This window comes from Nannobrachium achirus (assembly GCF_963921795.1).
Source record: "Nannobrachium achirus genome assembly, chromosome: 1".
Taxonomy (NCBI): domain Eukaryota; kingdom Metazoa; phylum Chordata; class Actinopteri; order Myctophiformes; family Myctophidae; genus Nannobrachium; species Nannobrachium achirus.
The window spans coordinates 39,139,445-39,153,842 of record NC_137810.1 but is presented as its reverse complement, the minus strand read 5'-3'; the positions used below and the strand labels follow the sequence as shown (position 1 = coordinate 39,153,842).

The 14,398-nt window shown below is 41.3% G+C and overlaps 1 protein-coding gene across 1 annotated transcript; it reads left to right on the top strand.

Annotated features, from left to right (window-relative positions):
* Positions 1-1,854: 1,854 nt before the first annotated feature.
* On the top strand, positions 1,855-12,496 carry LOC308287671 (WD repeat-containing protein 64-like; the record flags this gene model as incomplete). Its single annotated transcript, XM_080728909.1, has 11 exons — positions 1,855-1,895; positions 5,011-5,256; positions 6,404-6,683; positions 7,112-7,246; positions 7,914-8,036; positions 8,697-8,868; positions 9,006-9,052; positions 9,243-9,374; positions 9,854-10,045; positions 10,788-10,979; positions 12,287-12,496. The coding sequence occupies 11 exons, from the start codon at positions 1,855-1,857 to the stop codon at positions 12,494-12,496; spliced, it is 1,770 nt and encodes a 589-aa protein (XP_080585035.1).
* Between the last annotated feature and the right edge of the window lie 1,902 nt (positions 12,497-14,398).

The window sequence follows — 14,398 nt, the reverse complement described above, 5'->3', positions numbered from 1 at the left end:
GGATGCCAATCTAGAACCTCTGCCCCACATTTTTCAAATCCGCCTCATGGTGGCGCTATAACAGGCCGATTTGTGTGGCCTGGTTGTTACCAGCTAATCTCCGGCGCCGTTGGCCCGATCGCTGCCAAACTGAGCACACACACTCCCTGGATGCTAATTCAGAACCTCTGCCCCACATTTTTTAAATCAGCCTCATGGTGGCGCTATAACAGGCCGATTTGTGTGGCCTGGTGGAGACCTGTGCTCGGAAGAGCACTGCTTCTAGTTCGTTATGTGAAAGTCCTATGACGTCTATGACATCTGACATCATACATACCAGTAAAGCCTCTATCATAGTCTGTCCAAGGTGAAGAGCTATAACCTTACCGCGGTGTAATTTTTTAGCTATCACCTAAAAATGTATATCAAAGCCTAGGTGATAGCTAGAAAACTACACCACTGTGTGAGGTGATAACTCTTCACCTTGGATTATGATAGAGGCTTTAGACTAACTAATCGGGAGATAAACGACCGCCAGGTCGCATGTATACACAACCCTATCAGGAGGGAATATGGGAAATGGGACAGATGCATGTTGATGACATGAGTTGCGAGATACTGTGTCCCGCTGTGGTGTCAGGCGTTATAGACAGAGATACGGACAAGCTGTGACCGTTATATATCATACTAAACTGTATGATAAATAGCATAGTAATACTTCCAATTGAATATGTTATGGTTTTGATTCAGCCTTTTGATTGATTGATTGATGTAAACAGCTGGGAAGTACAGTAATAAGCCTACATACTGGCTAAAAGGATAACACAAAAAAGCGCTGGAGACTTGTTACTTGCGTCAGCAGAGCGCGCAAGTTATGTGATCGGCTGGGTATGTATGTCGGTGTCCTTCTTTGTTTAAGCCCGGTATCAAACCCAATCATAGACCAGCATTTCTGGCAACATCATCATTATAACAGCCAATGAGGGACCAGCATTCCTGGTGATGCCAGTGGTGATGTCACTGGCATCGCCAGTGGTGATGCCAGTGGTGAAGTCACTGGCATCACCACTGGCATCGCCAGTGGTGATGCCAGTGGTGAGCGCATCTCACGGCACCCTCTGCTGGTGCACAAGTAGGCCATACATGGCCTACTTGTGCAAAAGACGCAAGTTGGAACCTCGACAGAGCGCAGTTATAGTTTCCATTGTGGTCCTAACCCTATTAGCAGTGGAGTGTAGGCCAAATGTAGATGTGTAGGGGTAGCGGTTACATTTCCACTCTGCATCAGCGGATTTAGAAAGTAGAGCATTGAAAATACAATAGGGCGCCAAATAGAAAGTCACATGTCAGCAAAGGAAACCCCTGAATGTAAATAGTTCATTCAAAGTCCAAAACTGAATTTAGTTTATTCTTAGCGAGAGCTGTAAAAGGATGCAAGAAAGCTTTATTGTACAGTATATAGGCTATTATTGTGTAAAAACAATGCATGTTAACCCAATTTGTATATACTCCAAACATACCACATGGTGACATGTTATAAGTTTAGGATTAGTCTATTTTCACTATTTGTTGTTTTAAGTATAATAGCCTTAATTGGTTAGCAACTTCCTTTATCATGCCTTTAACTGTATCTACTGTAACCCAGCCACTCTCAGGCAAAGTTTGGTATGGGCACCACGGCCCTACAGGCCTACAGTATGGCCTATAGTTGTGTTCAGTGGTGTCATGGTACCAAGCGGTGCTGCTCGACACCACAGTTATGATTGCCGCTCTGTGGATTCGGGTATGGAGGAATCATGCACAGAGAGCATCCTGACAGGCTGAAATCACTGCCTGGTATGGGAACTGTAGCCTACTGACCTCAACCACAAAGCAATGCAGAAGTTCATGTGGACGGCCAGGGTCATACAGGGCAGGTGAGCTTCCCTCATCTCTTGAGTCAGCAAAGCTCCATAATGACCAGTGTGAAAGACTCATAGTCATAGCCACCTTAACCACGGACTGTTTCACATGCTACCAAAGTTCCAGTGGCTTTGAAACCACAGAACCACTGGAAATAGATAGCTGAATAGCATTCTTCTCCTTGACAATCAGGCATCAGAGGCTGGGGCTGTCTGCCTGGGGTCCTATAATGAGGTCCCCCTATTCTACTGCATATCTGGGATCAGAGACAGCCTGTGTGTCAAACAATGCCAAGGACACATGGCACAGGTTTGTTTATAGGCTAATAGATGTTTATAACCTAGGAGCAAGAACCTTTTTCCTTGTTGCATGTTTGTATTATCATGATTATTATTATTATTAATAATTCTTGTATGTAAAGAACCAGAACAAAATAATTATTCTCTTATGCACATACACAATATAACAATGAAGAAACCTTGAACCTTACCTGAACCTTGAACACGCACAGTGGGAGATGACTGCCCTCTTGTGGTTGATTGATTGAAAAGCATCCTAGTAGTCTTCTCTCAAGTAGAACAGATGAAGTGCTGCGCAGTATTAAAACAGAGATGGCGCTGTTTTTCCCTTTTCTTTGACGATGGGTTCTCAGATTAGCTGTTACAGCCTAGCAGTAGTGTTTGTCATTTCTGTGAGCTTATTTTAGCCATAAAATGACGGGGAATGACGGCCTAATGTACGGCGTAATGTTCAAAAGTAGGCTACACAATTATGGGTAAAGTTCTGCTTCCAAAAGCGTGTTATTTACTTTTGTGAATTATGGTGGTGTTATAAAATCATTGACATACCGGTAAGTGTGATGTTTGTATTGACTTCTAGATCTAGACAATATACAGATCGATGCATAGGACAAAATATGTACGGAGCAGAGTGATTTTGTAAATAGGCCTAGTAGCCTAAGAAACCCAAATCGGTGCACTGCACATGCAAAGAGACTGCGCTCTACAAAACAACTTTTGTGTTACCGGGAAGAAACCTGAAAGGCCTAAACCAGGTGGGTAGAGGCGGCCGGGCGGGTATCTGATCATCATTGCATCAGAACCAGAGGGTGAAATGAGCCAGCTGCTGCTGCTGCACTGATATGAGAGGGGTTCCTGAACCACCACCTGTGTCCTAGAGGGAGTACCAGTACGGTCCATGCAGCTAAATGATGGTTAGGAAATGGACCCACAGGTAACTCTGAGAGTTGTATGCCTACAAATGGAACCAAAAGGCCCTTACATGTCTAGCTCTGAGAGTGAACTAGAACCATTGCATACTTTCAGAGTTATGGGGGTCAGTGGCCTGCAGGGACAGGGGTCATTGGAATTTAAAACTAGAATCACAGCTCTATGAACTGTATGAAAATGAACAATTAGACTAACCTTAACCTCAGTAACCCTAACTAAATTCGGACTAATGAACCTTCGAACCTTCGGACTTATGGGCAGTCCCCCAATTTACCGTTTGTCAGCCTTCTGATTGGTCCCTGAGAGTCTGAGACTCCCTGACTGGCCAACCAGAAAAAACATTCACTTTTCGCTACCGGGGGTGGAGTTAGTTAGAGAAAGTCGCTTCAGTCTTTCACCGCGGTGCCGTGATGCGGAGCACGGCCGGGTCGCAGTACGGCGCTGCCCGGTCATAGCGATTTCGATAATTATAATGAATAAGCTTCAAAGAACTAGTTCACATGAACGACAATGATGTAAATAAGATATTCGATTGGGTAATATATTTTAAATGGGCAGAATTACAATTAAAATACATGTTATGTTGACAGCCAGCCTATAATTCCACAACTACCCAAGATGCGCTGCGCCTTTTCTCTATCTCTCTGTCCTCTGCCTGTTTTAGAGGATTAAACTAATTCCCATCTGCCCTGGTTTTTCTGTCCCACTGGGATTAAACTAATTAAAACATGTATTTTCGGGGGAAAACCACTGTTTTGCAATGTAACTATTGTACTTTTGTGTTCCCTTTTTATTAACATCACGTAGATGTTTTTCTTTTGGTACTTTAAATAGCAATAATGAGGCTATGAAAAATATCCCCCCATCCACTTCCATTATAAAAACAATCTGCCCTGGCTTTTTCGTCCCACCCAGTAACAAGAGCAAAATGGGGCGCAGATCTGTGTGGCCGCCCAGGCCGCCTCCCATTAAAACCGGTAAAGCATCTGTGTGTTGGTCATTCCAAAAAGCGGATATTCAAGCTCACACCACATCACTTCGTTCCCCCACGCTGTGAGCTTGTAAATCTGCTATTTTTGAAAGATCTGTGAGGTCATACTGATTAAGAATCGGCCTCAGGTATAATGGGTTAAAGATACACACTCACTCCTCACACTCTGCTTGTCATTGAAATGGAGCATGAAACTAGCATGAGTTTACCTGGCAATTATTAACTACTTTGGCTTTATCCCCTATACATTGCTGACTGTCTAGAGTGTATTCTAGCCCCCAACCCTTCCCCCCCTCCACCATATAGCGATTGACAAGCTCACAATGCATCACAATCCTATTTTTTAAAAGCCATTTGTAGGAGGGGTCCTTGGCATGAAAAGCTTGGGAACCTGATTGATACTAATCCATCTAAAAGAAATAGAATATTGTGTAAAAAAGCAGCAGATGCCATAGCACCCAAATCATCACTGACTGCGGAAACTTACTGCATTCAAGCTCTGATTTCAGAATGTTGACATTTCTGCATTAAATCCTTGTTTTGAGTGTAATTACTGTGATATTTTGAGGTATGTATTTTTTTCATGAGCTGTATGCCATTAGAATTCAAAATTAAAACAAAGGTTTTGAATAGGCTATTTCACTGCATGCACAATGTATCTAGAATATATGAAAGTTTAAACATTTGAATTATAAGAAAATGAAATTTTACACTATATTCTATTTATTTGTTATTATGAATCTGTATATACCGGTAAGCAGGGGATGTAAAGTAATGTCACTTGTTCCAGGTATACATGCATTGCAATTTTAATGAACCTATATGGCTTTTACTGACTGCCTCTCAATCATTAAGTCACCAAAAGATTACTCAGTTGAGTTGTTTCCGACTCTGTAAACTCTGGTGTAGTCACACCTGTTTCAAAGCTGCTCTGGTCTCCATGGTCCTCTCACCACCAGCCATGATGTTGACACTGGTGTCTGTTGTTGTGATGGATGGTGCATTGATCCGTGGACAGAGACATTCCTTGCCTGTCCGGAGACAAGGAGCTTTGTTTGGCTTTGCTGAAAAGAGAGAGGACCCGAAGGGTACTAAAGCCTGGCTATTGGCCTTTAAGGATGAAGACATCTCAGATTTGGGTCTGTTCTTTATCCTGTCAGAAGGAATGGGAGATATAGTACTACTATAGCTGCTTAAAGAAAACTCTGCAATCCCTGGGATTTATGGGTTTATGAAATGGAGATGCCCCACAACAAAACTTGGTGAGTTTAAGCCCCTCTTCAACATTTGACAAAATATTGAAAATAGCCAATCTACAAGCTCACACAACCTGTCATATCATGATGGGTAGTGAGCTTGTAGATCTGCTAATTCTGATATTTTGGAAAATGTTGAAAATCTTTTAAAATGTCTGTATAATCACATCACATGCCTAAAATAGGAATACCAGAGTGAATTTGGTTAGTGCCACAGTTCTGGATGTTCTATGTTGCACAAAAAACAAGTATAAAGTAGTGTCAAATTATTTATAAAGCACATTTAAAATCTGCAAAAGTGAACAAACATACTGAACTGTACAATGAATGCAGGGCAAGTAAAACAATTATAACACAAATCATAAAAGAACCGATAGGCCTACTGTTTATATATAACCAATAATGTGTTATCATGATAACACTTGATTAGTTCATGTTTATATAGATACTAGCACTCTAGCCGCAATTAGCATACATTTGTGTAGTTAAGTGTACATCTCTCCTGGAGAAACAAATTAAAGGTCTGATTCATTGTACAGTGTCTGTTCAGTAACAGGGGTTTCCCCATCTCTCCACCCCTTTAATAAACAAAATAATGTTCAGGTTGGTTGCCAATCAGGACAGGAGACAGTAACCATTTATCAGCTTCAAATCTATAGTGTTCCAGATCCAATTGTGTCTGCTCATTTATTTGTGTAATTGATATGATGATATGATATAGTACTTTATTGTCAGTTCACACTGAAATTTGTCTTACGACACAGCAGTCATGTATTCAAAACATATATACAAACATTTGTAACACATCAAGGCATACGTGACACGCTGAGTCGCGGTGCAGCCCCTGTACCAGCGCACCAAAATGTGAAAAATTACTTCCAATTTCACTTGTTTCATCTGTATACTGTGCTAAGTTCTCTGTTACTGAACAAACATCCTATACCAAAGATATATCAGTGTTTTAACACTCTTTTTAAAAATAAAATACGTTTGACATCCCCTGATTTAACTAAAGTATTTGCTCATTGCTCCGTTGACCTTGACAGTGAAGCAGGCGGTGAGGTCAGACCCGATGAGAACCTCAACCTGCAGCTCCTGGAAGACATGTTTGCCCGCCTCTCTGCCTCCAGAGCTGATCTACAGACCCTCTCTGCCTCCAGAGCTGATCTACAGACCCTCTCTGCCTCCAGAGCTAATCTACAGACACAAGAACAGAGAGAAGGAAGACCAGAACACACCATGGACTTGGAGGAGTTCCAGGAGGCGCTGAGGTCCATAACTGGCCCTGATAGTGAGGCCGGTTGGGTGGAGAGGTTCTTCCATGAGGTGTGTGTGATGTTAGCAATAAGATTAATGAGACCAGGGTTCTCCATACAGTAGGTTGCAAATGTATGGATATCTTTCTGTTGATCAACTGATCCCACCAACTTCCTACGGCACATCACTCCCTCAGGCCCTCTGCAATATGCACGCCGAGTCGGTCGGTTGAGCAGTTCTTGAAATACGCTGGTGACACACTCACACGCACACAGAGATTGTTGTGATTTTATAGAAGGATGACTATTGGATGACCTAAAGTACACACAATTTTTGATCTTCTTTCATGAGGTCCATCTTTTCAAATTGAGGGTCCACAACCTAATTTCTATTGACATGACAATGTTTGACAGCCACTGATCTAGAGATACCGTAACACTTTGTCACAGCAGAAAATCATATATGTTTCTGTTCATTCACGCCTTGGTGAACATCAGGTGGAGACCAGCGGTACTACAGGCTGTGTGGAGGACTTCCTGCTTCAGCTGTACAGGGAAAGAGGACGCTTGTCCATCCCCAGAGACGCTGTCCTGGACACTGAGCCACGCATCACACACTGTACTCACAACAAGGTATGAGGGCATCACAGGCATGCATCACACACTGTACTCACAACAAGGTATGGGGGCATCACAGGCATGCATCACACACTGTACTCACAACAAGGTATGGGGGCATCACAGGCATGCATCACACACTGTACTCACAACAAGGTATGGGGGCATCACAGGCATGCATCACACACTACTCACAACAAGGTATGGGGGCATCACAGGCATGCATCACACACTGTACTCACAACAAAGTATGGGGGCATCACAGGCATGCACTTTTGTCTGATCGCGCTTGACCTTATAAGTCATTATGAAATATTTATGTGTTAGGAGAGAGTGACCAATATATCGGCCATATATCGGCATCGGACGATATTCGTCTCTCTCTTGGCATTTCAGCAAATAAGTTGACATAAAAAAAATGGAACAGATATTTTTTATAATGACGATGAATTAGTTTTCCTGGCACAAAAGGGGGATGAACAAAAATAAACAAATATCGGTATCAGCTATTGGCCAAATGTATTTTAAACATCGTAGACTATCGGCCCAGAATTTCTATATTGGTGCAGACGTAGGCTATACAGTGCTAACCAGGTTATAATGCATTATAACTTAGGTAACCTATGTTTATAACTTGTTAAGATGTTAAGAATGTCATTAAATGTCAATGCATCCTGTGCAGCGACAGCCCATTACGCGTGTGGTGGCTGTTCCTTCTCCTCCCCCCCTCCGCTACATCAGTGTCAGTAAGGCTGGGATGCTCACTGTCTTGAACACTCGGCTACACATCCTTAAGACTCTGCAGGTGAGTGCTCTGATGGTCTGATGCAGCAGATAATCCAAGTAAATGATTATAAAATATAATACATTAAAAAAATGGGTTTAAAAGCCAAATCAAAAATAGCCGATCTACAATGCACATTGTGAGCTTCTAGAGTTGCTATCTTTGCAGTCAATTTGTTGATATAACAAATAATCCGTAGAAAGTTATCCATAGAAGAATTCCAAATATAAAATCAATAACCCTAGTCTGATGCTATACATTATGAAGACATTTGATGTCTACCATTTTGAAAAACAAGCACTGCAGCACTTTTACATTTGTCTATAAAAACCTTAAATAATTTTTAAAAACACTTTTGAGAATTAAAGGTGATATTGAGCCTGAAGACATTGCCCATTATTGAGTGGTACTTTTCAAACTGGATATCGTCTGTCAGGTGGAAACCTCATGTAACAGGATTCAGGATTCAAATTCAAAAATATCAAAAATAGCAGATCTACAAGCTCAAAACACGCCACTTCGCACCATGTTTTGAGCTTGTAGATCTGCTACTTTTGATGCTTTTGTGTGACGCTGTAGTTTGGTGAATTAGGGCGTTAATTCACAAAGTGGTTTCTGGCCGACAGCAACGATATGTCATTGTAGAATCAATACAGTGTTTTGTGTATATTTGATCCTCAGCTGTCCGGGGACCCAGCAGCGGACGGGAGTTCCAGGAAACCGTTTAAGGGATGGACCACGGACGCCGTCTACATGGCACATGTCCACAAGATTGCCATTGCAACCAGCTACAACGACATCCATATTGTTGACGTGACCACGTCCGCAATCTCTGAGGATATCCACTTGTATGGTATTGTGTCTTACTGGTGGATTTTCTTTTTAGATTAGTTTAACTGTCAATATGATGTAGTGACCTGAATTGATGATATATAACGGTAATAGGTTTTTCATTATTTCTTTGATCTCTTTCTGAAACTTTCCTCCAAGGTTTTCCGGCTCTGCCAACTGCTCTTTGCTACTGGCATGATGCAAAGGTAAGACAGACTATAACCACCACCACCATCATCAACACATCTGAATTGTTATAACATTAATTTATACCTCTGCGAGGGACAGTCTTGATCAGGTTTCCCCCGAAAAAGAGATTCTTTAATGCCATGGGACTATCCTGTTAAAATACAGTTGAACCCTCTGATGTTGTAAGCCTGTTGTGTTCCATCCTAGCATCCAGAGCAGCATCCTCTGCTGCTCTGGGGGGATGAGAAGGGTGGAGCCCACATCATGAGGTTCCTGAAGCCCTCTAGAATAGAGAATCCCTTCACTGAAGACACCTCCGCCCGCAAGATCTACATGCCAGTAAGTAACTCACACATTTCCCGGGGGGGGTCATAAAATACAGCCCGAGTGCCGACATCTGATCGTCGCCGGGATCTGCTCACTGTGAATGGGCCCTAAGCCTGACCTCCAGCAGCGCATAAAGGAGCACTTCTCCAATTTTCACTATCATCATATTATTAGTCCTCACTAATGCTCATCATAAGATGGTTTAATTTCTGTCTCATTGGTGGGCTGTGGACAGTTCAGAAACCTGCCTTCCAATGAAATAGAATCCATTGTTCTAGGGCTAGGCTTTAAAAGAGATGCTTGAAATGACCAAACCTGTCTAATGATGTCATTGTTAGACACGTTTCTGAACTGTCCACAGCCTTTCTCTGAGACACGTTGTGAGTAAATCTGAACCAATAGGTTGAAAACTATGTTGAAAATGGGTAAAGTGGGTCTTTAACTCAAGTTGGAGTTGTCTGGCCGTAATCGGTGATTATTATGCCTCACAGAGCCTGCTTGGTGACATCAAGCGCCTGGTGTCCTACCATCACATCCCAAACATCCACCATGAGCCAATCAACAGAGTGATGTATGAACCCTACACTGACCTCATCCTGACATCATCAGGAAGCGACGCGTCTTCTGTGGTCATCATGGATGTGTCACGCAGGCTGAGGCCTTACATTTGGAGGGTTGACAAGGTACCAGTGTGGTGTAAAGTAACTAAGTACATTTACTATTGTATTGTACTTAAGTACACTTTTACTTCTACTCCACTACATCATGGATACAAATATTGTACTTTTACTCCACTACATTTATTTAAAAACGGTAGTTACTAGTTACTTTGTAGAATTTAATCATTATTACAAAACCTACATTAACAACTTCAGCCCAATATACATTTCGGCCATTTGAAAAAAGCCGATCTACAAGTGATGCATGCGACACATTGTGAGCTTGTACATTTGAAAACTTTAAACGGGATATTCTGCATAATGAGTACTTTTACTTTTGGTACTTTTAGTACATTTTGATGCCAACACTTTTGTACTTTTACTCAAGTACTTTTAGAATTCCGGATATTTACTAGTAACAGAGTATTTCTATATTGCATTATTGAATGTCATAGCTTATTGAAGGAGAATGAGGCTTGTATATTGATGATTTAATTGTTTTCTTTTGGCTTGGCCAAAGTCTGTATTTTTGTGTATATTTAAGCCTCTATCAGAGTCCAGGGTGAAGAGCTATTCACTTCACCGCGGTGTAGTTTTCTAGCTATCACCTAAAAATACATAACAAAGCCTGGGTGATAGCTAGGAAACTACAACGCGGTGAAGTGAATAGCTCTTCACTCTGGACTCTGATAGAGGCTTTATACTGCCACTTGTACACATTCTGCCTGTCATGCATGGTAATCTTCTTGTGTACGGTACGTTGCAGGGAGTTATGTGTTTTGACTACAGCAGGGATCTCCAACTGGTAGTAACTGGTGGTCTGGACCCGGTGGTCAGACTGTGGAACCGCTATGTTCCTGGCCGTCCCTCTGCTACACTGGAGGGTCATATCACCACGGTGCTGGATGTGGCTCTCTATCACCCCGTGGGACAGATCTTCAGCTACTCCAGAGACGATGTGAGTCTTTCTAAACACATTTGCATTTGTATTGAACGATGATACACTCCTCTAGGAAACTACACTTTCTTCAAAATCTTCAAACCACCAAACATGAAGTCGAAGACAATGTGCAACATTTGAGAAATGTAGGAGTTTGGGTGAATAAAAAGAATGGTTCAACTTTTTGAGAAATGTGCATATGACGTGTGAAGCAGTCCAATCATGACGGTACACAAATGCAGAGCTGCTCGTCTGAGTTGCTGGTCTCTATTCTCCACTGTCAACCACGAGGCACCCATCACACCAGACTACCACCAGCAGCAGTATTTGTTATATTCATCGCTTGCTCAATCTTGATTCATATTCATTATCTACACCAGGGTTTCTCGGGTTTGTCAAACTGAGACCCAAAAGAGAAATTTGGTGTCTCCCTTGAACCTCCTCAAGGACCCCTTGCATGGTGATTTGAATTAGGGATGGGACGATGTGGAAATGACTTGCCACGGTTATTGTGGCAAAAATAATTATGATTAGCAATACTCAATGCAGTCTCGCATTGCGAAAAGATTTGGGAACCACTGAGCTAGTAGATCTGCTATTTTTGGCAAATCGATTTGTGTAGTGTGAAATTAGAGCAGATCGAATGCGCTCGTTACAGGTCCGTTTTTATTTTAAGTAAAGAGGGATTGAGTGGTACTGAATTTGCAGCTCAACAAAAGCGAATTCATCCTATAGTGTATGTAATTTCACAATAAACGATAATAACGATTATCAATCCATCCCTAATAGGTATTAATGTGAGGTAGGGCATTCACGAATAGTGATTTTTAGTATTCGAATTATTCGACCTCAAAGTATTTAAATAGTCGAATATTCGACAGGACTGGCCAAACTGTGAAAACGCCTCGCGTTGTGAGGCGTTGTGAGCATGTAGATCTGCTATTTTCACAATATTTATCTGTGGAACCAAGTCACATTAAATGAAATACCTACAATTCCAAGTGCTTGTCAGGGTGGGGGTCCCCAGTTCAAATATGTTTATTTTGGGAGTCACAGCCTAAAAAGGTTTGAGAACCCCTGGTATAGAGCATTAACAAATTCATCCACCAGGGGCATTGACAACTCATTCTTATGATTTCCTATCTAGCCAAGCTTACGGTAATATAAACTATATATTTTTTAAAGAGAAAACAATAAAAAAATAAAAAAAAATAAGCGAATATTCGACTTTGGTGAACAACGTCGAATAGTGACTTTGATATTTGAATATTTGAATATTTGAATATTTGGTGAATGCCCTAATGTGAGGTTTTCTCTTCCATCAGGAGCTCAGGGTGTGGGACATCTCTTCTCATGGCTGTCTCAGAAGCCTCCGCCTGCAGTTCCCCTGCGTGCTGCCAGGGCGCCACCCTGAGCACGGCAACTTCCCCTTCCTGTTAACCCCTCCTCTCCCGGGGAAGACCCGGCCTCATTTGTTGGTGGCATGCAAAGATTACCTCGCTCAGCTGAGGCTGGCAGAAGGGACAGAAAACTAAGGTGTCGATCCCATGTGCGCTCTAAAGTGATCTTCTATCTATTACATATTCTACACATTCTAGCCTATTTTACAGGCTGGACTATTATGCCACCAAAATATAGAATGCCATCAGCCATCAGAAAAGTGCGACTCTTATTCTCCTTCAAAACCGCCATAAAAGAGAACATGTCTGCTATTTGCAACTGGATCTAGACTAGGCCTACTAATCCTCTAGCTTGCCAAAATAAATTACCCCCCAATAATAGTGTAAATATACCTTTACTGCTCCTGGTATTGATGATGATCTATTGGATAGTAATGTATGAATGTATATGTCTTGATGAATTGAATACACAGGGCCACAATGGAAACAAGCCCTCTGGGCTTATATTGTATCCTTTTAGCATTGTTGTATAACTGACTGTACCTCTTTGCAAACTGTTAATGACTTATTCAATGAATCGATCAATCCAGAGCGACTGATACAGAATTAGTAGATAGAAGGCTGCCCTCGAGTGGCCTTTGAAGGTAAAAGAGGAAAAATGAAAATACATATTACATTTACATTTCAAAACAAAATACCCAAGAATCAGACAGCATTTATACATAAGTGGCTGTTTTGATCCAGTTCTGTTTATTTATCTCATTATTACTGCAGCTGTGAAATCATCCACTAGGTGACACTGTACATTCACTTCAACCAGTTTATTTGTCACATTACAAGTTTACACCTAAATTTTATTTTTGTTCAAGCCTCACACAAATTAAATTGCAGTTACACGTTTAATTAAAGAACAAGAATGAGATTGAAAGTAAGAGTAAAATAATAAAAATATCAAAACAAAATATCAAATATATACGGAGTTTCGCAATCTTCCAATGTCCTATATGATATTATTTTAAAACAAACTAACAAAACCAAAACAGGATTGAGGTACAGCGCAAACTGTCGCACATAAAATCTCCATATTCTCCATACTTTTCCTCATTATTTACTGTCCTATTTTTTTCTTCCTTTTGTCATCTGACTGTCACGCCAAAGTAGGCTACCCAAAATAGCTGATCTACAAGCAACTTGTGGATCTGAAATGTGTCCTGTTTTTCTTTTAAAATGAAAACAAAGAGAAAGTCTTTCTGTGGGTTTTTTGTTGAACCCAATGGAAAGTATTATCAAGCGCTTGTGAATAAATAATAATTGGAACACAGTTTCTTTTTTTCTATTTCTATTCTATTTTGGCCACACATACCATTTTTCCACTCGACAGTGAAAATAATGAGGCTTTTCTTGTTTGTCAGATGGTGTTGTTGTGATACTAGCCTAACCATGACGCTATCAGCAGCCAGAATCTAACCGCACAGCGTTTATCAGACATTAATCTCTGCTCTGCGGTGTAGAGTGTAGGTGTGCATCTTGTAGATCTAAGATGTGGGCAGTGATAATACCATTCTCTGTGGGATGTAGTCTAGACCTGTGGTTCCCACACTTGCTCAACCCAAAAGAGACATTTTAAGACGTTGCCCGGGAGTTAGGAGCCAAATATAGTAAAAACAGCTGATCTACAACTACAAGCTCTATTATGCTCTAAAGCTCGCAATGTGTTGCTTCCACAAGCTTGCAGATCTACTATTTTCACTAGGTACTTACTTGTTAATAAACATTTTGTTTTCATTTCTTTGATTATCTTTGTATTTTATTCACAAAAGTATTTTTGAAAAATGATCTGGCCACGATCTGGCCACAAATAAAAAGGTAGGGAGGCTATTAAAGAATTGACCTAACATAAAGCAACAAAAGCATCAACCACACACTAACACCATGTCTAAATCACTGTTAGACATGGTGTTAGTGTGTGGTTGGTCTTGGGATTGCTTGTTGCTTTGTCCTAGGTGAGCAGGGTAGGGCAACCTGCATGCCATGCTT